This window comes from Pyrgilauda ruficollis, unplaced genomic scaffold (assembly GCF_017590135.1).
Source record: "Pyrgilauda ruficollis isolate IOZ18807 unplaced genomic scaffold, ASM1759013v1 scaffold58, whole genome shotgun sequence".
NCBI lineage: Eukaryota > Metazoa > Chordata > Aves > Passeriformes > Passeridae > Pyrgilauda > Pyrgilauda ruficollis.
Window position 1 is genome coordinate 873328 of NW_024527488.1, and position 23351 is coordinate 896678.

General features: G+C 38.3%; 1 protein-coding gene across 2 annotated transcripts in view; it reads right to left on the reverse strand.

Moving 5' to 3' along the window:
- Positions 1-49: 49 nt before the first annotated feature.
- The window catches only part of TRPC3 (transient receptor potential cation channel subfamily C member 3), a 33124-nt gene continuing 9822 nt past the window's right edge, over positions 50-23351 (reverse strand). The window contains exons 3-12 of one of the 2 annotated variants that reach the window (XM_041482296.1): positions 15744-15929; positions 11080-11244; positions 8806-9022; positions 7456-7689; positions 6052-6316; positions 5347-5542; positions 4050-4259; positions 3433-3516; positions 2864-2939; positions 50-608 (exon numbers count right to left, since the gene is read on the reverse strand). In XM_041482296.1, the coding sequence (XP_041338230.1) occupies positions 466-608; positions 2864-2939; positions 3433-3516; positions 4050-4259; positions 5347-5542; positions 6052-6316; positions 7456-7689; positions 8806-9022; positions 11080-11244; positions 15744-15929 (1776 nt within the window). In that variant the 3' untranslated portion in view covers positions 50-465. Of the gene's footprint in view, positions 609-988; positions 1056-2863; positions 2940-3432; positions 3517-4049; positions 4260-5346; positions 5543-6051; positions 6317-7455; positions 7690-8805; positions 9023-11079; positions 11245-15743; positions 15930-23351 lie in introns of those variants that run through there. The other variant, XM_041482297.1, reaches the window with a different exon arrangement.

Genomic DNA, 23351 nt, shown 5'->3' on the forward strand with positions numbered 1-23351 from the left:
CTAGCACCACTAATAAAGAACAACGATTTCAAGTAATCCTCCACTCATCTCTAGTTGGTTTATTGTAGTATGAAAAATTCTATTTTGTACCTGGACACTGCAAGGAACAGAGTGTAACACTGTATCTGTTAATCTTTTGTCTTGCAAATTTAGTGCAAAGAATTCTCCATATGTACTCATAAACCTGTTAAAATATCAGCAACCAATACCATTATACCTTTTTAATGCATAAAAGCAAAAAAAAAAAAGTTATGATAGTTCTTGCTTTTAGACAATTAAAATGAAGAGAGCAATCTTTTTGTGGTGAGTTAATAAAAGTTCCTAAGACTAAATTCCAGAGAAGCTGTACATAAAGTTATTTAGTGCTAAAAATCTACAATACATTTTTTTTCAAGTATAAGATACTGAAATATTATTGCCAATAAATAGTTGTGCTGTAGTCGAAGCCACGGTTCCTCTGTTGAGTCATTCACATCTCAGCATATTAGGATTTAGTTTCTCACTGAGTTTATGTATTAAAATTGCCAACTCTTCTGTTGCTTGGGACTTATCCTCCAACAGTTCATAGCGAAGACTGGAGATGTCCTGTTTGATTTCCTTTAATTCACCTGCATTAATAATGAAAATAAACACTTTTTAGCAAAGTTTAACATTCAGTTAAGTCACATCAGTGCCTATTTCAGATTATCATCCCAAAATGTTCATGAGAGCAGGTACAGGATGGGTCAGGAGGATTTACCTCGTCTTCATTCTCAGTGAGATGTGTCTCCAGCCCTAAATAGCACCAAAGGAATATTAACAGTCCACTGGGGTCTTGCATTGTGGTCCACGTGTATACACAACACCAAAGATTCCCAAAGGGCTGTACAAAGGTTAATGAATTAATCACACCAACACTGCTGAACAGCTGGTAAATATTAGTATCCCCTTTTTAGAGAGAAAAGGAAAAGAGATTTTTTTTCTGAAGGGGTGTGCCAAAATGACAAGGAAAAAGTGTGGCAGAGCTGGCAGTAAAACTCACAGCTTTTGAGTCTCTCCTCTTCCTTACCAACATCCTTGGAATTAGAAAAAGTCAACCAATTTAACATGATGTTATAATTTGACACAAATACAAAAAACACATTTAAACAAAGACATCTGTCAAGGCCAGGCTCATAATAAGCAGCAGCATGTGTTCCCTTGTAGGGATATTCAGTTCAAGAGCAAAAGCTTTTAAAAATGTTCTTCCAGCAAGTATGAGGGATGTGAGTTCTTACACAGTATCTGCCTAGGGAAATGATTTGTCATGTACGAAAGAAAAGAGTATGACAAGACACCTACATTCTCTAGTGATGCAGAACGGAAAATCTCTAGACTTTTTGTTAAAGTAGTTGTAGCACATAGAAATGCCAGTGTTTTCTGTTTAGGGTATAGCAGACTTCAAGAATTGCATCTTCAGAGGCTGGGTCTGTGCTTTGGGTACCAATGAGATGCTCACAACACAGAACACTTGGCTGTGCAGATGAAGAGTGAAACTCAAGAACTCAAGGGTTACTTGCCCTGCTCAAAGTGGACTTTCCTCTACAACACCTGATGCCAAAGCCATAACCATGATGTCAGTAAACTCTGATTCTTCTGCACTGTCTTTCTAATTTAAACACATCTCTGCCAACACCAAAGTGGCATCATGGATCTGGAAAGGGCTGGCGCTGCTGGTGACAGAATAGTCTTTTCATCAGTCACTAGGCAAATGATTTCCTACATCACAGAGCAGGAACAGGAGGAAAGCAGTGGGAATTCAGGAGAGCTGCACACTGAGAGGATTAACTTTCAGGAGCCTTTCTGCTTTTGTCTGACAATCACAGCTCTGTACAGCCACACAGGATGGGGAAGTGTCAGGATAACAGTCAGTGCACAATGCTGCCTTTTGAAGGCACTGAGGGGGATTTAATTTAACTCTTTTTGCTCCCTGCTTCTTGCTGAAGAGAGTTATAGGTAAGCAGAGAACAACTAAGGAGCAAAACAGAAGCTTTGCTGCCTTAGTTGAGAGCTGAGCAGCCCTTTCAGGCCCCTTACATCACACATGCACACAGCTGCCTGACGCTGCCATGCCCGTAAAACATCTTCAGTCCATCCTTGCATCACTCTATTGCTTGTTAACATTCTAGCTAGAGTTTTTGTTTGGGGATCTGCCAGAGCACAGGAGTTTGCTTGTTGGACTGCAGGCCTGTGTTTCATTCCTGGAAGGCTGGAGGGAGGAGGACAACCTTTGCCATAATCTCATCCCAGTGGTGAGTTAGGGTGTGCAACTGGAGCAAGCACCTCTCACATCTGCCAGGGAGCTCAGATCCACTCTTTCTCAAAAGATCTCCCACTAAAATAGAGGCTACATTTGTCATTTTTTATCACCATGCAGCTGACTGTGGAGCTTTGTTTAATGATGGGCAGCTTCACAGGTAATTATTCCTCACAGCTTTATGAAGGAAGGGAGGACAAATAGTTCACAGTGTAAAGTGCTAAATTGTGTATAATTGTGTGCTCAGTTGAATGAAATAGAGAGGAAGATCCTGCAGCTTTGATTAGTACTCTGGAAGTGTGAATACAGTTAATGGCTCCTTCACAGATTTCCTCTGTGCATTATGTCTGTGCCCTCATTTTCTGTCTGTAAAATGGGGCCCATAATATTTCTCAGTTCTACTTCTTTAGTCCTACTTTTCCATTTCTTTGATGACATGGGCATACTTTCCATTACTATCTGAGCCTCAGTGCATGTGAAATAGAAACAATCCCTCTTTTCACTCAAAACCCCCATGCATCACTGTAATACTGGTTCTTAATACAGCATGAAAAAAATTACTTCTGAATATTGCAGTCTCTTTCTTACCTTCATTGACTTCATCATTTTCTTTGTCCACTTGTGCTTTCAGAACGTAACGTTTTATCAGTCTCTTCATTATTTGCTGCCGGATTAAAACAGTTATATAATCAAGTGAGATTATATAATTAAACATTGTTCATTTTTCTTTCTTAGCTCTCTCTGTCACATCTGCCTAAGAATGAACAGCCCCAGATGAAGTACTTGCCTGAAATGGGCTTTTCTGGGGGCATGCTGAGAAAGGAAGGGGAGAGCCAACCTAGTCATCTTTCACATCCCCTACCCAGAAACCCATTTCAGATATTCCTTCACCAGTTTCAGATGTCTGCTCCTCACATTTTCCAAGGGGGACATCAAGGACCAATTTTAAATACTGCATGAGCTAGTTTTGAAATGCTTCAGATTATGAGCTTGGACAAAAACTGGTTTTTTTTTTTTTTCAAGGAGCATCCTAGAGTTTGATTTCTACAGGAGGTTTTCTTTCTCTGGTGAAGGCAAAATGCACTTGAAACACAAAATTCTGCTAGAACCTTCTCACTGTTCTATTGCTCAGGACAGTGATCACTGTATGTACTTACCTGATAGCGTGTTGGCTGATTGAGAATGCTGTTAAAACTGTGGGATTCAAAAACTCTGGAGTTTGACTGAGTGAAAAGGTTTAACTAGGAAGAAATGAGAAAAAATTAAAATAAATTATGGAATTCATAGTTAGGATTCAGCTCCATTATTATTTATCTTTAGACATGTTTGGGATCTTTCCATCTTCTACTATATCAGAGTATTATTTTTTTAAAAAATGAGATTGCCTTGAATTATATGTTGGCTTTATTTTGTTTGGTTTTTTTTTTAATGCTGATAATTTTAGCTATCCTGTTCTGTGGAAATAGGCTTAAAGCATCTTTTATCAATATTCCCTTGTGGGAATTATTTGCATCTTTGAACACTCATCAATTTTTGTTTTAATTGTGTTTCCCCAGATTTGGTTGTTCTAACAAAATTTAAATTTTTAAATAATTTCTTGTTTTATGCACTATGTTTAGGCCGTCTGAAATAGAGACTTATTGCTATAAATGATTAATTACTTTATTATCATTAGAATAATGGATTATAGGCTAAAACTAAAAAGAAAAGAAGACCTCTGGAATAGACACAAATTTACACACAATCCCTGCAATGAAAGGATTTCAGAACCTACCCTTGATTTGGAGTTGCCCATTCCCATTTCAATGTCCTTCTGTAGCCGTCTCCTCCTGCACTTAGAAAAGTTAATGATCCTCATGATGAAATAGAAGAAAGATTTGGGGCTTGGTACAAGACTGAAGGGTGGAGGTAATGTTTTTCCATCATCAAAATATGACAGCCAAAGTTTAGAACGAGCAAACTTCCACTCTACATCACTATCATCCTGTGTTAGAAAATAAAAGAGATGATACTCTTGGTTTTTATGAAATGCAAAGCTTCTTTCAAATGAAACTGCTTTGAAATATCTTTATGGTTTTAGATAAAACATTATATTCTTGCTAGTAAGACTTCCAGCAGTTCTGCAGAAATGCAACCACTTTACTTAGTAAAGTAGTACTTATTCTAACCAAATTTCAGTTGTCTCTTTATGGCAACATTTCATTGAGAATACTTAGTTCAAGCACATGAAGCATTTAAGCAAGCATAATTTTTGCATCAAGTGAAAGCCAACATATAAACTCCCTGCTATTTAAAGTGGAGCTTTCAGGGGTTTTTCAAGTCTTGTTTTTCTTATTAAAGTGGTCACATGGGCTTGGTACTTGCACAAGTGTTGAAGTATTAGACTCAAGGCAAAAAATGACTTAAAATGGTAGTGCTCACAACTTTTTACATAACCATGAAGAGCAACTCTGATTTATAATGGAGTTTAGAAAATGCAAACTTTGTGGTTCTGAAGAAATTGTGTTAAATACTGACAAACCTATTTTGTCCTAATACATTCTTACTGAAGTATTCCAAGGCTTATAACTAGTTTTTTTCTGTTGAATTCCCTAACATTTCCCAGAACTCATTGAAAAAACTGGGAATGACATATCCATTTGTACACTCTGTCTTAGATAATCGTTCTTCCTGTTTGTGTGGGTGTGTGCCTGCATCTGTGTGAATGTAGTACTCTTTGAACTCATGGTCTGGAAAGCTGGCACTATAAATATACTTCTTTCATTTCAGCAATCTGAGATTTTCCAAACCCAAGTATCTTCAATGCTATACATCTTCTGATTTGTTTTTTAACTGGAGTTGGATGCCAAATACAATGTGTACACGATATGATATAAACTTGTTTAGATGCTGTGAGGTTCTGCAGCTTGGCTGAGTTGTTAGATAAAGTCACCCTTCTTTTATACATTTTGTGATATCCTTTCCTGTGGTAATCTCTTCTTTGTACTTTTTGCATACCACTGAAATTATTCCAATTAACTCTGCCATTTTTACAGCAACACAGAAGAGAACAACTTGAGAACAGAATCCACCTCAATTTCTTGATATGAACTGTTGATCATAGCAATCAGCATGTTGAGCAGAACCACCACCATTGTGACGTTGTATATGCCATAAAGAACATAACCAATGTTCTCAATGAACTTGTGATCGTATTTGAGGACAACAGAGGTTACTTCAGACAAGCCAAATATCGACCAAAATAAGGTCTTGAAACTTTCTTCCACTCTGTAGGGGAAAAAAGAGGAAGGCATTATTAGTAACTACACAAAGAAATAAATAAGTTGTGTTTACGGCGACAGATAAACAACCTCAATTAATTTATCTGTGAATCAGAGCACTGATCAAAACAACAAACATGCAGGAAGCATTTTTCACAACACTTTCCATTTGTCCTCTGTTCTCCACCTATCCATCACAGCTAATAGAGCTGTAACAATACATGCAGAACAACAGGAACTAGAAAGGTATTTTATATCAAGTAATATTTTCTTCCAATTGGTTGCCCACAAGTCTGTGTGATTGAAATATATACAGGTGAAATTATTTCAGGCTGAAATGAAAGCTTCCATTACACAAACAGGGAACAATGGGTCTTTTGTGTTCTGCTTTCTGAAGTCTTCAGTTTTATTTTCATGCTAAGAGAGAGCACACAATGTCTCTCAGACTTTGTTATCTTAATGAAAAACCTGAAAGTTTTGATTGGCTTTTTACTTACAATGAAACCTCACACTTACGTTGTAAAGGCTGGGTTTAGTTTAGCTCCAAGGTAGTAGGAGTACAGTATGAACATTCCAATCATAAATGCAAGAAATACCATAATAAAAAGGACCATAAACTTGAAGATGTCCTTAACAGTCCTTCCAAGGGAGATCTGCAAGGGCCCAAAACTCTCATTTGCAGGCAGGATATAGGCGATCCGAGAAAAGCTGAGAACAACAGCAATTGCATAAAGGCCTTCAGATATTATCTGAGGATCAGATGGGAGCCATTTATCTCTAGCTGGAAGATATGAAATACAGGGGTTACTAATTTATCACAATATTGAAGAATAAACCTTGATAGGATTTTTCTATTAACATGTCTGAATATAGTTGAGACAAATATTTGAAGAGTCTAATAGTTGCTGCTCTGTTCCTTTTTCATTTAAGTCATAAATTAAGAATATGAGTTACATTGCCTTCTGTTAGAAGAAAAGTGACTTGAAGAAACATAACATTTTTCTTCTGCAGTTTGGATTTTAACCTGAACTAGATAATACCTAATTCCTTATTAGGAATTTTTAAACTTCTCTGTATTAGCTATCTTAACAAACACTACACTAAAGCTGGGAAATTTATTCCTATTTGGTGTTTTATTGATGGGCAGTTAAGTGCTGCCTGATGAACAATTTCATTAGTCACACCAAGCTTTTGCTTTTTGCAGGATGTAACCTAGTTCCCCACAGTGACCATAAAGACTTTTGCCAATTACCTCAAAAGAAATAGGATTGTGGGTTTTACACACAATGTGCACAGAAACAACTGAGTTATACAGAAATTCATAAATTACAATGTGAATTCATGCACCATTTTAGCAGAGCAACACTGAATTAAAATGTTTCATATCAAAACACCCTGTGTTTCTAAATGTGTATTTACATATGCACAATGGTTGTATTCAGGTATTATATTCAGTATACAATATTCAGATTAGTCATACTGCAATAAAGGTAAATAACACAACCAAGTCTGCTGTTACAATATATTGAAGCCCATCCTAAAATACATGGTCAGCAGCATTTTCTTGTGTTGTAAATACAGATTAATCACATCTTTATTGACAATTTCTGCATTGCAATAAGTATTTTGTAGTTTTATTCTATTTAAACAGACCTTCACAGGGCCAGCATCCTTCCTTCAGGAGGAAATGCTGATAGATGTTTACGAACATGAATAAATCTCAAACAACTGAACCAAAAAATAGAGAAAGGAATCGCGTCAACATTTCATCTGTTGTGCAATTAGCCAAGAATAAAATACAACTTGCAAATGTTTAAAATCAACGGGGTCAAATTTAGGTGTAGGGTAAAGACAGTCTTCTAAATGCATCCTTCAAGCTTTCCTACATTCAGATCTGTTTGGCAGAAAAACTAAGCTCACCATAAGTAAAATATTCAATTTCTGGAGGAAGTGTGACCTCGGAGAGGTCGTTCTCCTCAATGTAGTTGTCCACATACTGTTGTGCTTTTGTGGCCTGAAGGAATGCCAGGAGCCTGGCTGTGAAAGCGGCAATAAAAATGGACAGCATCCCAAAATCCAGAACATTCCATAACTGCAAGATGTATTCCCTGGGTCCTTCCAGCCACAGCTCTTTGCATTCTGACCACATCATACCTGCAAGAAGAAATGAAAAAGCACAGCAATGTTTGCCCAACCGTTGTAATTTAAATTCCCTGCATTCTCCAATTTCATGGAAGTGGAAGATACCAGCGGAGCAGAGATTCACTTATTTGCAGTATCACAGCATCATCACTAAGGTTATTCTCTCTTGGTTTCAACAGGGTTGATCAAACAGCGAGGTATTAATTGAGATTAATTAATGGCAATATAGTTCAGACATCACCCCACAGAAGGTAGAGTAGAGCCTTGACTTTTCAGTGAAAGTATTGTGGCCAAACAACCAAACCTTTGTAATTCCAAAGGAGAAAAAATAAAGTGCGGGGAACAAATGTCCTCTTACTTTCTTGCCATTTATATTTCTGAGCCACTTCTGAATCAGAGGGTTTAATTTTTCCACAAGAACACAGCTACCCAACAACACAGATGATATATATAAAAAAATATATAAATATAAATGTAAAGGGCACAATTATACTACTGTTTTTCCACTTTACAGAGTAAGATACTTTTCATCATAGACACTGGAATTTGGCTATGTGTAATTCTGTTTTCTCACTTAAACTTCTTGTCAGAAATTAATTTATGTGGATTTAATCCAGATCACAGCCTCACCACAACCATAAGATGCAGTTATTGAAGTCTTTGAATCAAGCAAGACTTCTTGCTTGATTCAAAGAGGCTTCTTAGGGAAAATAAAAACCCAACAAAAAGCAAAATCACAATCCCACCAACTTTTTATTGTTTCCCTGGCTGTGTAATTCAAAGGGGCTGCTGCTGCTATCCCAACCACACTCAGAGCAGTCACATATTGAATTGGAAAATCCCAGTCCTTGCCTTCTGTCAAATAAACAGAATAAGCTGGAACTCCCAAAAGGCAGCATGCAAGTGATAATCACTCCCTACCCTGACATAATTTAGGATGAAGCAGTGCTTAAACCAGGAGATACAAATGATTCAAAACCTGTTCTAATGCCCTCTTACCTGCCCTAAGGGTTTATTAGCTGCTGCACACAGCAGCTGGATCAAAGCTTTGGGACGTGGGTTTCTCTCCTCCCTTTCAGAATTTCTATTTGCAGGAAAAACAGGAAGATGAAGGGGCAATATACCTACCAAGAACCCACACCATGATCAGCATTTCTGTCCAGGTGAACTGGGTGGTCTTCACCCTAAAGATCTGCTTGGGGTAATCAGTAACAGTGACATTCGGCAGCGTCGTTATGCCCTCAAATCTGTCTGAAGCATTGAACACCAGCAGGCCTAGGAAAATAATGAAGGATGCTGCATGTGCCACAAATTTCATAAATGGGCTTCGAAGAATTCTTCCAAGCTGCAAAGGCAGAATGAAAGCAGTCACTCAGTTTCCTCAAAGAAACACCAGGCATTCCAGAAGCATAAATGGGCACTCAGAGCTCAGGACAGCCAGAGACCTCATTCTTAAAGGATACTCTTCCAAGAGCACTCAGCTGTGGTGCTTTGCCATTTCGGACAAAAGGCTCCCACAGGGAGCCTCACAGAGTATGTCGTTCTGTTAGTGAGTGCTCATGTTATTCCACAAACTCTAGATGGCAATGTTTGAGGGGAAACACTCCAAAAAATTGCAAATGTACAATGGCTGTGACCAAGAAGAGTTTGTAAAGCAAGTCCAGGGAAAGATAATTATTCAAATCTCCAACTCCAGCAAAAAATTTTCCCTAACAACAAGAGTGTACTATTAACTTTTCTATAACTATAGCTATAGGAAGAATTAGTTTTTTTCTCATCTCTGGTTACTATATTTCATTCACAGAACACATGTTCAGAGCTTCAAGTGCCAAAATAAGTACCTGTTTCTATCAAAAATAACGACTGTTCCACAAAACAGACTAAGAAAAATAAGATCAGAAATATTAGTTGTTTTTAAAATAAATTCAGCAGGTTTAATTCACATCTGCACCTAGTAAAAGAACAAAACAGCAGCAGTAGGGGCAGTCTGTCTGCACCACAAGAGGGGACCAGCTGCTTCCATAAGACCAAATGAGCTTTCTTATTTCAAGGAATTGTTTTCCTTGAAATTTGGGTCAGCTACTATGAACTAAGCAAACCAGCACACATTAAACCATGCTTACTACCTGGGCAAACAATCTCAGGTTCCCTTCCTGCTCCTGACCTTTAGAAAGCATTTTGTAATTGCAATATCCAACCACTGACCTGAATGTATAACACGTTAATTTGACATGAGCACTGAGGAAAAACATCAGATGTTTATGCTACTGGGAATTAGAGCTCAAGGACAAATGTCACTTTTCCATATTAGACACCAGTTAAAAATAGTATATATATTAAGATGTTTCTATTATATGGAGCTGTGAGGAATATATTTACTAAAGGTATTAATGGAAAGTGACATTTCAGAAGATAATGAGAGTAACAATTACACTATTTTCAAAAAGGTTTATCTTCAAAGTAAATAAAAGATCAGGTTCCCTTCAAATACGTAGATGAGAAAAACCATATCCTCTTTGAGATGAACTAAAAGAATGAAATATAAAAGAAACTCACATTTCTTTGCTTTACACTTGCTAAGGAAATAAAATTCAAAGACCACATTCAGCACAGGAGTACATGTACTTAAAATTTTTAAAAATGTTCATGCAACAGAGAAATACCAAAGATCTATGAATACACCTGATTTGCAAACAATTCATGTGCTACAGACCATCAGGATTTCAAAGAAACTGCTGTTCCTTTCCTTGTGAGATCAGCAGGAAAGGAGGGAGCACCCTTACACTTTCACATATTTTTAAAAAGGTAAGAGTTCACAGCTATGCTCTTTTACAAATACACCCCACTACATGGTCAGAATGATGCATTTAATTAATTTCTGCTCTATGGTTCAGCTGGCAAACAGACCTCCTAGGGCTGGGATAACAAATATTTTACTTAAGATTAAGTTCTGCATCAGTAAAGTCAACAGATGTTCTGCTAATGGTTTATACGGGAACAGCATGAGACCTTAGGATGCCACCAGAGGAGACTTAATAAAGAATCTGAGCGGTGACTTTCAAAAACTCCATGTTACTAATATAATAAGTTACACAGCAGATACAGTGAGGTGAGCATAAACTAGGGAAATTTAAAAAAGAAAAAAAAAATCTCTCAGAGAAGGTTATTTTTCTTTCCTTCAGTTTAATGTTAATTTATATTCATACTTTATTATTGTGGTTCCCTCTTTACAGTGCAAGTAACAAAAACCCCCCTAGCATCTTTTGGCGCAAGGTTAGGGATTGCTAAAAATATCATTAATTAGTTAGAATTTGGAAGCAGCAGAAGTTGCATGTTGACTGCCAGGAAAGGAAAAGCAGCTCTGAGAACAGCACAAGACACATAATTTATAAAATTCAGTACCCTGCTACATGGTGCAATCCAATAACCAATGGCTAGAAAGGGAAGGCCCAATGCCACAACCAGCACCACCAGACATTTGATAGCTATGGTCTGCTCCCGTAATCCTGAGAGATTTTCATACCAGATTGTCAGTAGCTGTTGCTGACAGTTTGGATGGGCCACAAACTGCAAAGAAAAGGAAAAAGAAAGAAAAACTAAGACATGCTGTCATTAATAAGAGAGTTACCATAACATGCACAATTGCAATCACCTAAGGTCTAAATTAACACCAGATATTTAAGAACCATGTTTTTTTTCTCATTCCCTTTAAAACAAAGGTTAATAAATAAAGAAGAAACTGCCACATCACAAAAGCATGTGGGACACCAGTTAAGCACATGGGTGAGCAGCCTGGTTTTCACAGCAGTTTGAAGAAATCTGGTAATACACTTACCAGTAACTAGTGAACCAGAATAAAGAAGGCTAGGTGTTTCACCAAAAAGGGTTTGAAAATAAATCTGATAACTGATAATTTGAGTTGGGTTAAGAGTGAGATTTGGTATCAGTTGGTTATACTCTGGAAAAAAGAATGAAAATACTGTAAACCTTGGATTTGGTTGTAAAACCATTTTATTATCCCTTGTACTCTGCAGAGATCATTATGTACTACATACACTGTTGTTTGCTAGGTCTTGCTTGCAAAACTCTATTAATATTCCAAATCTCATTAAAAAGTGCATAGAGTAGTACAACAGGACAGACTTCTTAAAGAAAATCAAATTAAATCATTGGCAATGAAAACAGGGAACCTTAAACCTCTCAAGAAAAGCAGTCTGAAACTACTGCATGAACTTTAAAAAGGGAGGCAATCGTCATACTTTAATCTACTTTGCTGTAAAATTAAAGTCCCTAAGCATTATGGTGTGTGATGCATTAAGCAGTTACTTCACATATTAATGCAGTTTGTACATGAAGTGGAGTGGCCAAGAGAAATAAATAAAGAGATTGTAAAAAAAGTTCTTTAAGAAATTAACGTCGACTCAAACTGCTTCTGTTCTTTTTATTAGGCTGTCACCTTTGAAGCTTATGTACCATAAAAACTGCCAGCCTGGCCCATTTGAGAAGAAGAGATAGGGTTTTTGTGTGTTTGTGCATTCTGACATATGCCCCCAGCCTCTTCTTCTGCAAAGATAAATTTCTTTGTCAACTCAGGACATCAAAGGGACAAATCCCACAGCAGATTAACTGTGGACAAAGGCAGGAAAGTAAATAATTATTTCAAATTACAAAGACATCTTTAAAATCAGGCTTAAAACTGTAGGGAAGAGGAGGGAAGAAACACCCACATCATTCCTTCTGTTACCACGAGGAATGGGAAGAAACAGTAAAGGAGCTTTAAGGAAGTTTACCCAGGGCTGGAAATCAGCTCATGGGCCCTGTGGCACCTCATCCAGAGCTCTGCGCCGGTTTATTCTCCTGATCTATCAACATTTTGATCTGACACTAAGAGGAGATCTGCTATAATTTCCAAAAAATTTTTAAACAAGGAAGACTTAGTGAATAAAATGCCAAGAGTTATGGGCAAGATCTTCTCTGGCAGTAAGTCTAAAGGCTCTTGAGAGGATCTTAGTGACTTATTTAACTGCTGGCAACTGCACAATGTGCACTACTTCCAAGCCCTCGGAGCAAGTTGTGTCACTTCTCATCCATAAAAGCTCTGAAATTCATCCCTCCTCTCTCAGTCTTTACTGAAATACTTCAACTTATGATTATGTTTGTTTTATTTTTAGCAACTTTAAACTATGCCAACCCCTGTTGCTTGTATGTCTGTATTACCTGTATTTGCCTGCAGCTTCATCTCCTCCAAGAACAGTAGGCTCACATCACATTTTACCTACTGCTCACAGCATCCTACAACCTTGTTCTTCCTGCATTTCTCCTTTCACTCTATTTTCCATGCAGTTTCTCACTTTTCATTACATATGTTGAACTTTATCACATTTATCTAATACTTTGAACTCCTAGCAGAAGCTCAGTGAACAAAAATGATGCATGAGAACAGTATCTGGTCACTAAAACAAAAAATACCCCAAATTTAATATAGCTGCTTTTCCAAGCATAATTGACAGTAACACTGCTGATGTTTTCAGTTTCATGACCGTGAATCAAGTCATCAGTATGTAAATATTTTTCTCTATGACTCAGAGTGATTATGTTATTTATTTCTGTCATCATAATGGCTGGGTTTAGATGGAGCGAGAACAAATCCTGGCACACTCTGATACTAATACACAAAACACAAAGAAAATTTTGCATCTTCTTTCTTATCTATCAGTTGAACACTTCAGGGTTTGAAAATCAACTCCTGTGATTTTATTCCAGCTCTTATTCATTTCACTTGGAAATTCCATCCTGATTTTTGTCTCGGCAAGAACTGCAGATTAGTTGGGCCAGTATTAGCTCTTCTCTGGAATTTTGTTGGCAATCTAAAGACAGAGTTGAGACACAAAACTAAAAGCATTAATTCAGCATACAGAGCAAGATTAATTTGTTTTCTTTTTTTTTTTTTCTTCCCTCCCTTAATTCCCTTAGTCCTTCTCTATTGGGGCTGCAGTTTCAGTCCGAACCTTAGCTTCAAAATCACATCATGTTTAAAAGATAGGCTCCACATTGGTGTAGTACCTAGGGCAATAGGTGCAAGAGTTTCATTACTAATAGAATTAAAAACTCCCTTTCCCTAACACTGAGGTTCTGAGCACATTTGCTACTTGTCATATGTTTTTTCCTGCCTCTCCTCCCTCTGGACAGGGCATAGGCTCATTACCTATTTCATGGACCTGCTGCTCTGTTTGGCTGCATTGCTGGCAACAGGGAACTGACCTTGATGGACCTGACCCGGAAGCACAACTAGAAATACAGAAAGCTAAGGAAATAGGCCACATCCTTGTCTGCCTCCTATGGTGAGAGGGTTGAAGTAGTGGAGTTCCCACATCTGAATCTGTTCCAGTCAGGATGTCACTAGAATCTGTCACAGCTGTGACAGAGCAAATCCCAGCATGAAAGGACCACCACGGCAGAGACATTTCCATCCTTGCCATGCCCTGTGTAATGGCCACTTCCAGGGAACTGCACATGTAGGAATATGGTAACAACTCTGCACTATTTATTTCCTCCCAACAAGATCATTCCTCTTGTAGGTTCTCAACTGTATTTGTCATGAACTGCAGCCAGCACTCTGAGTTTCTCTCTTGCAAGAGAAGAGAACAAGTTTGCTATGAGGAATTATCTTTTTTTTTTTTGTATTATTCAGATTTCTGCTATTCTTAACAGATCTGTGTGGCCCTTTGCTCAGCAGTGGATTTCATCAGTGACAACAAACTCATAAAAGAAAACCACAGCCTTCAGCGTGAAAGCTGAGACACAAGCATCAACAAAGTTTTGGTACACGTTACACTGCAATAGCATAAAGAAGTATATATTTAGACACTAAAGCATGCTTATGCACTTGGACTTTTTTCCCCCCAGTTCCTGTCTTTTAAACTAATTTAATGCTTGTATATATTTACCTTGATTTTTGGCAATTAATATGCATTTATCTGCTGTAGACCAATCCTTTACTGGAAATGATGATTTGCTGCTTGGGATCTGTGTTTACAATTTTTATTATCAATCTTTTGGGGCCGTCATAAACACCAGCAATCCCCAGTTGCTCTGGCAGGGTCCTTACAATTTGTTTTATATGGCAGATTGGCTCAAGAGGTGGCCACAGAACACAGAGTTATTTATTCTGAGAGACACAAGGCTTCTTGTGGAGATGATGAAACTATAATGGCTGTAAGGAATGGAAGTGATGCTAATCACATAAATAGGTAGCTGTAAATAATACATAGGCACTGCTGTACTTCCTGCCTCCTCTCACAACAGGACACAGTATTAACTATTTTTTGTGCTAGTCTAATGTGGGATCGTGAGGAGAAGAACATAGCAATACAATAAAAACTACAATGAAAGGATATGTATTTATGTCAAATGTGTGATGCACAGCTCCATTTTTCAATGCATAACATTCGTTCACAAAATACAAACTACTTTGAGAGAGGCATCTACTGAAAATGCTTGCCAAAACACCAATAAACACAGGTACAAAGGTGAAGAACTGAAAGGAATTGTCCAAGCAGCCACAGATGTATTCCATGCATTTCCAGGGCTGAGTTTTAAAACATTTTTAAAGGAACAAGCCTGGTAAATCACATGGAATTTCTCATTACGACATGCAGTTGCAGATGAGTTACTTATGGGTTGAAACCAACACTTCGACCAACACAGACTTCTCTTTGGAACAGGTATTATTGCATTGACTGACAGAAGACACAGCCTGAGTGTCACTGAGTGAAAATCTGCCTCTACTGAAACACCTTCTGGGTTAATCACGACAAGAATCTGATCAACTGTGCAAAGCCTGGCTAGCACAGCTCATTTATGCCATTACAATCTCCTGCCACTTCTCAGCGGTGGGAAGTAGATTAAACTCAACTCCTTCATTACAGTCCCCTTCTGCCTTGTGAGAGTCTTGATTACTCACCCCATGTCTCAGTTGTGCATCTGACCACGGGGTTACAACACCTGCGGAAGGAGGAGGTGGCAGTGCCCTCCTGCCAGAGTGCCTGAGAGCTGTGAGGAGTTACCTTTTTCACTTCGTACTTAATGGCCAGCTTCACGCGGCTCAGGGACGCCCGGTGCCTCTGCGCTTCCAGCGGCTCCGCGTTCAGATCCCCGTTCAGAATGGCCTCCACCTCTTCCGAGTCCCTGCACAGATCCAGGACACCAACCACGAAGTCCTTGCACTGCATGGACAGCTTGCGATAGTCGTTCTGGAACAGGACAGGACAGGAGGGGGACAGAAAAAGGCCTGTGACAGATGTGCTTAAGAGTCAAGGGTGAGGAGAAAAGCACCTGTACAAATTGATAAAAATGAAGTGTTTGATTTTTACTGAGTCAGGTTCAGAGTGTATCAGAGTGTGTCAGAATCATTCATTCTCTGACACAAGGTAAACACCTAACAGCAGCTGCTGAACACAGCATAGGAACATACATGTTTCCGTGTACCATTATATAAAAATAACCTGAATGAACAACAAGGGGCAGCTGAAAATATCAGACTTTCACAAACAAAGCAGGACCAGGACTATTAAAAAAGTAACTTCATTCTTGCAAAAAATTTGCTGACAACTAATGAAATAATTGCCTCTGAAGCCACAAATATCTTTTAGCTCTTTCTACACTGCTTAAGTGGCTGATTGCTCATTGCTCTGATGTACACCAGGTACACTTCCCCCTTTTTCCTTTTCCACCCTCTGCTTCCCACCTTCCCTTGGAACTTCCCACACACAATTGGCACAGTGTAGCAAGGTTACAAAGTAGCTGCATAGAGTAACTACAGGACAAACTTGGATACCAACATTGTGGGCAAAATAACCCAAATTTCCTGTAAGAGTGCTCTGGAAAGAACAGGAGAATTCATCTTCCATACCTGTTCAGTCTTTCCAAGGACTATCATATATGTCAACATCAAATATTTGCTTCTCTCTAATCTTCTTCCTCCTCTGACAAAACATTTGTGGTTGCATTTCAGAATTTTTAGCTAATTCAGTGAAGCATGCACATCTGAGATCTTGCCTGTACTTTTGTTTATACTTGTAAATGTCTCCCACCACCTCTGTGACTACCTATAAACTCTTATCTTGATCTCTGCTTCAGCACAAACCTCAGTATTCATTTTTGTATCCATTCCTCTCAGACGGACTTCTAGAAATTTCATATCTGAGATGTGGCCTCTGATTTCCTCACATGAGGGTACAGCTAGGGGAGGAAACTTGACTGAATCTTCCAATTTTAACTTCAGTCCCCAATTAGAACCAGCACAACCACCTTTTTCAATTACTCCATAGCTTTTCTTCAGTTTTTTTTCCTCCACCAGGCCAACAAAGCACTAATTTGAGCCCTCTGCCTCTCTATTTTGTGTGCTTCACTGTTCATTTCCAGATATTGCCTTTTCAAAATCACTTTTTGAGGGTGCAGATTTTCTCTTAGAGCTGCCTGTCTTCCCAAAAATGTTTCCTTACTGCTTCTGCCCTCATACGTTTCTCACTTAATTTTTTTTTCTTTTTTTCCTGAAACCCTCACTGTTTCTTTCTCTCCTAAGTAATCTTATCTCCTTGTACTGGTAGTTTTGCTAAATTTTCAACTCAGCATCTATATAATGGGACAGAGAAGCTAATGTGCTCTCAGCAGTTTCAAATTATTTTGGGAAAAGAGGCTGCATAAGGTAAGTGCAAGAATCAGCCATCAATCCCATAGGTCAGATTCAGATATGAATCAAAATGAAACATTACAGGAGACAAACAAATACTCCTAGAAGTTGTGTTATTACACAAGACTAACATCCCTGATATGGACTTGGAAACAACCAGTCCTAATCATAGACCTTAAACAGGATCCTGTTATTTCCTTTGGTCATAGAGGACAAATTAATTCAGTGTCAGTGAAGCAACAGGATGTAAGGTTATTTTAGATTTGTTTTTGGTAACCAAGGAGAACAGGACAGAAGAGCCAAATGTAAAACTAATACTGAGATGTGTGATTAAATTCAGTGAAGGGATAAGCAAGCTTATGTATGACCAAGATTTAGTACTTTGAAAAAGGCAAAGTCTCATAAAAAAGCTAATCAAGGGAGTGAAATATAATTGCCAGCATGGAGGTCTGAATGCAGATAGAGCTTTTACATAAAATGTGATTAGATCACAGACAATACAAAGGCAAAAACCCTGCAAAAGAAGACTCCAGGATGATGGCTAGAAAATAGTAGCAGTCAAAAAAAAAAAAAAAAAAAAAAAGGAAAACAACAAAGAAGCAGCCTAGTCAAGAAAGCCTAGTCAATGACAGCCTAGTCAAGAAAGAGCTTCATCACAGAGGCCAAAACTCTAAGTATGAACTGCTAGAATTCAGGTTATGGAGAATATTAAGCAGAGCACAAGGTGACACAATGCAAAAAGAAGATGGAGATTTTTTTCACTGAAGGAAAAGGAGTGACTGAAGACAATCCAATAAAGCTGAAAACAATACCATGCCTTCAGTTCATTCAAGTCCTATATTGTTGATATTTTTTTCACAAAATAATTACTAAATATATGCGAGAACTCGAACACTCTTCCTTAAGCACCAAGCAAGAGTTGCTTACACATTTCACTACAGCTAAAGGAAGTATTTACTAAAGGAGGTGGCTGAGCAAAAGCCATGAAAATCATCAGACACAGCTTAACATTAATTCAAAAGGAATAAGACTGATAAGCAACTTTTCTCTAGCAGTTCAAAGTAGCTGTAAATCCACTGTTCTAAGTGCATGGGAGGATACACTTCCTGCAGTGACTTCAGTAATAATACAACACAACTAAAAGAGAAACTACATTCTTTCTCACCTAAATTTCCAGGCACTTTTAACTTTACCAAGACAAAAAAAGAAGTATTTGTTTTATTATTATTTGTATCTAACCTACAGTCTAAAGTGGTATCTTATTAAGGTTTAATAAAGTTTAGTTTAGATGGTTTTGTATTATTCAAGTGCTTTATGACATAACACAACCCAAATTTTGTCCTTGTATGAATGAACATGGGCTGTCCAGTTGCAGGGAGAGGCTCCAATTACAAAGTGTTTTCTCATTATTTTGCAAATTGTGAAGAAATAGAAGAAGCAATAGTGGATTTCTAATAGTTAGGAAATAACAAGAGCTATTTCCATGCTTTGCATGTTTGCCTACCACAAGAGTTACCCAGATTTCTTCTAATAGCAGTAGAATAACAGTACAAACATGAATGACATGTTTCTTCATTGGTAGATGCACCACTTGCTTATAAAAATTGTGCTTATTGCCAGATAAGATTAATGATATAATGGAAGAGGTTTAATTCTGTCAAATTTAAGGATTAAATACAGCCTACATTATTCACAAATGCTGTTATGAGCACTGCAAAGTACGTGCATTCTTAATATCCCACTCTGGCTTTGAATCTTGTAGCAGGAAAACTTGTCAGATTTCCCTCTCCAGGTCTTTATTTACCTACGTATTAGCAAATCAAATTTATCCCAGTCTATCTGATTGCTTTACAGAATTAAACAGAAAACAGCACCTGATTCTCAAACAACCTTCTACCTCTAGGGTGTTGTGTGAATATCAGAAATTTTAATCTATGGTCCCAGTCATCCAAATCACCTCTACTCACTCCTGAGAACATACAAATTAAGCCACCAGATCAACACTAACAGTTGCACAGACATCTTTGTAACATCAAAAAATACCAGCCTACACCCTGCGTTTCCCAGGTTCCGCAGGTGACTCCAGCACATTTGGGGCAACTGACGACGACTGGAATTGCAAAGCTGTGTCTCACAAGCAGTTTCAGAGTACTCTGACACACATCAAAAGCTGAATCTCAGCCTGCCCAAATTTGTGTGTTCTGTTCTCACTCATAACATCAAGCACTGCCCTGTGAATTCATCTGGAGTCTTGACAAAGGTGGTATTGGTCTGTGTGCAAAGAACAAAGCGCACGAACAGAAAACCTTCAGCTGATTCCACTCAAGATTTGTAACCACTGCAAAGCAAATTTATACTGAGCAATCACATGCAGTCAAACAAAATGTAGGGATCTGTGTTCTGTTAGAGGAGCCACACTCCTGCAAGCACCAAAATTCATGAGCAATGCACAACTAATTCACAGTCATCATACTTAATCATAAATTTATGTTATTATCTGGTAAATGGCCACTTGGAAATCACATATATGGTGAGTTTGCACATGTAACTGTATATGCAAAGAAAGCACATAATTGCACTAACGCTTATGGATCTGGGCCCCGTCCTTTCAAAAGCTGGGCCTAAACCTAGATCAAGCTTGAACACTCTTTGTTAGTTCAGCTGAGATAACACTATGTAAATTTACTTGGAACACTGACAGATTCTGCTTTTAGATGCACGTCCACATCTTCCGTTGGTTCAGTAGGAGCTTTTAGCAAAACTGGGAACAGGGATTTGTCCTATAGAAAGCAGGACTAAAACCTTTCTGATCCTTGCCAGAGCAATTTCAGCTGGGAGAACTGAGCTTGCTTACACAGGACAGTATTTAGTTGAAAGCTGGTATAAAGAGATAACCATAGGGTTTTTTTAGCTATCTTGTCCTCCCTCTTCCTATGGCGACTCCAAAGGAAAGTTCCATCGGCTGTTCTGACTGTCAGAAATCCTCCCTTCCCTGGGCAGTAACAGCTTTAAAGTTCTCAGGGAAGAGGGTTAATATCAATTCACTTTAGTAACCCAACCCCATTATTCCCCAAGCAAAGCTGCAGTGGCTATGGTCTGCTAAAAATAGGAGAACAGGAAAACACAAAAATCAGGAATATTTGTATTGCAAAGTATTTTGTGGTGCTACTGGAAAGGAGAAGATAATTCTCCAACTATGGTAATGGTCACTTTTTTACATTAAGACAAGACACAGTTCCAGTTTTTACAATTCAGTAGCATTCCTCACCAAGATCAAAATGAAATTCCTGATGTCATCTGAAATCCTGCAGGCAATCCCTGGAATTAGGAGACTAGGAACAATAAAGTAAATCAGAGTCAAATACTGTACTCCCTGCCCTGAGAGAATGGAATAGAAGAATACATGGGAAGAAGACAAGTGGATAGAAAGATCAAAAAGGAGTAAAAGTGTCAAGAAGAAATAAATATAATAGATGAAGAGCAAAAAGGCAAACAGCAGGTTGAAACAAGGATTTCACAATTGGAAGTAAGGAAGCTTGGAGATGAAAGGAGTAGAATGAAATGGTCTTTAGGGCTCCAGTTTCCTCACCTATTTTTATTAATTTTCAGTATTTTTTTTTGGCTAAGTGTCTTGCATCTTCCAAGAAAAATCAGGGCTCTGGTTTCTTTGAATCCTTTCTCCTTACTTCTAAAAGGGGAATAAAACAAAATCCTAAAAATCAGTATGATTAATCAGGTTTTCTTGAGGAACTAACTGTCATGAAAGAATGGCCCAAGTCACCTTCCCACATTTCTAATTCACTTGTGCAAACCCTTTGGTTTGTGGTTTGTGCATTAGAATTTCTTAGTGTAAATGATAAGCAAGAGAGGCAGACTGGACTTTGCATATGCAATAGATGTTATGTTCAATTTAACAAGAATTCACTAGGAAACCTGGCCCTCAGGTGTTTTTAAACAGGTTCAACCTATGCTCTTTCTCTGTGGGAACACCACCCAGAATAGCATTTTCTGTAGGAGTGCTCTGCATCCTGGAAGTGGAGCATGCACAGGAAACATCGTGGGCCTTAATATTCCATAGATACTGAGAATAAATCATGATTTAAATAGATTTGTCCATTTCTTTGTTGTGAGAGAGATGAAGTAATTTGCCCATTTTTCTCCACCCTGAAACAATTCTGCTCAGTGCTGTGCTACAGATTGAATTTGTGTGGAATACTCGAGAATTTCCAGTGATGATCCTAGAGGAGAGTGCAGCAGACGTCTGTAGGAATGCAAATGCTGGATGAGAAACCTTCTCCTCTGGGATGTGACAAAGCACACAGGTTATCAGCCAAACACCTTCAGATGACAGATCTGTAGGGAAGAAAGCACTGACAAGGGAGTTACAGATGGGAGGAACTCCAGGGAAACTCAGCTCTCCTATGAGGCTTGATAGAAACAGAAGGAAAAAAAAGAGATGTGACGTCAATGAGGAGAGTAATTAATTCACTGGAATGTTCTGACGTTGATGAGAAGCTGGAATTTCCATGCCAGCAAGGAGTCAGGAACAATTTTTACTGTAGGTGCCAAAAGCGAATCATCTGATACACCTCGCAAGGTTAGTAGGCATTGAAGTGCTATCCAAAAATACTGAAATCTGTGAAAACAGTGAATTTCTTGGGGTTTAGGCATCCCAAAATAGCAGGGAATTACCATTTTTAAAACTGAAATAATTTTTTAAAGCTCTGGTTTGAAATGAGAAGCTCAATCAAAAAACTTCACCTTTTCTCCTCCAAAATTTCAAGCTACTTTTTTTTTTCTGATGAAATTTGTATGCATGGTTTAAGTACCTGTGAGACGGGAGTCTCCCATGAATTTCTAGTTCCACTGTAATTTTTCTATGCAATTCTCATCATCTACATCCTTGCCTAACAAAAACACAGTGCAGCTTGCCCTCATTTAGCTTTTGGAGGCAGGGTAGCTTTTCCTCTGAGGAAAAAGAAAAATCTGACATTTTCCCCCAGATAAATACATCAAGGAAGTATTTAATTAATTTGCCAGGTTACACAATACACAGCATGACATGAGCGAGTTCCTTCAGCAAAGAAAGGGGAGGAAGGGTTAAAGCTGATTTTTACATTTCATCAGTGTGTGCTATAATATATGAATCCTTCTCACCACTGAAAATTTATTTTTAAATTCCATTTTAACTCACTCAGCTGAATATGGACCTATTCTTTCTCAGGAATTTTCTTCCTCTTCTGTTAAATTTCACTTGGTTAATTTCTGCTTGTCTTTCTCCAGGTTGTTGCATATTCCTTCTGAGTACTCCACAGGGTAAGCAGTGTTTGATGGTGTTTGGAGAGGTTAATGCATCTTTTGTCTCAGATAATTTTTGAAGACATTAAGCAAGCAAGCGGTACCCAAAAGTGGCCTTGCAGAACCCCAATAAAGTTGCTGCTACACCCAGAGACAATGCTGTGAATATCTCTGCCCACTGAGAGCAATCTGTCATTCCCCAAGCCAAGCTTTTCTCATTACAAGCAGTCTGCTGGGGTTTGATTTTGGTGGGGTTTGGCTGCAGGGGGAGAATGGGAACAAGAGGAAAGGTGGCTGTTATGGTGCTTTTCAAGCTTTTTCTGTTTCCAACTGAACAGAAAAAGCATTTAAAAAAGCAACAGTTAACTAAGCCATTAATTGTCAGAGGGAGAAGCTGAAATAGATAAAGAAGTCAGGGCACTGACATACAAAACCAGATACAGCTGAAAGGCAGGTAAGAGGACCAACATCTGTAAGCAGTCAAACAGCTGGTTTTGAACATGTGACATTCCTAAAAGGTGCATCCAAAAAAAACCTCCACTTTGGGTATTCTTAACAATTTGAAGACATCAGTCAAAATTGGCGCAAATTAAAAAGAGGGCATAAGGTCAGTGCTACAGTGTCCCCAAGAAAAGCAAAATGTTTCTACTTTTGCACTTATATTACTCAGCATTTGTAACAAGAA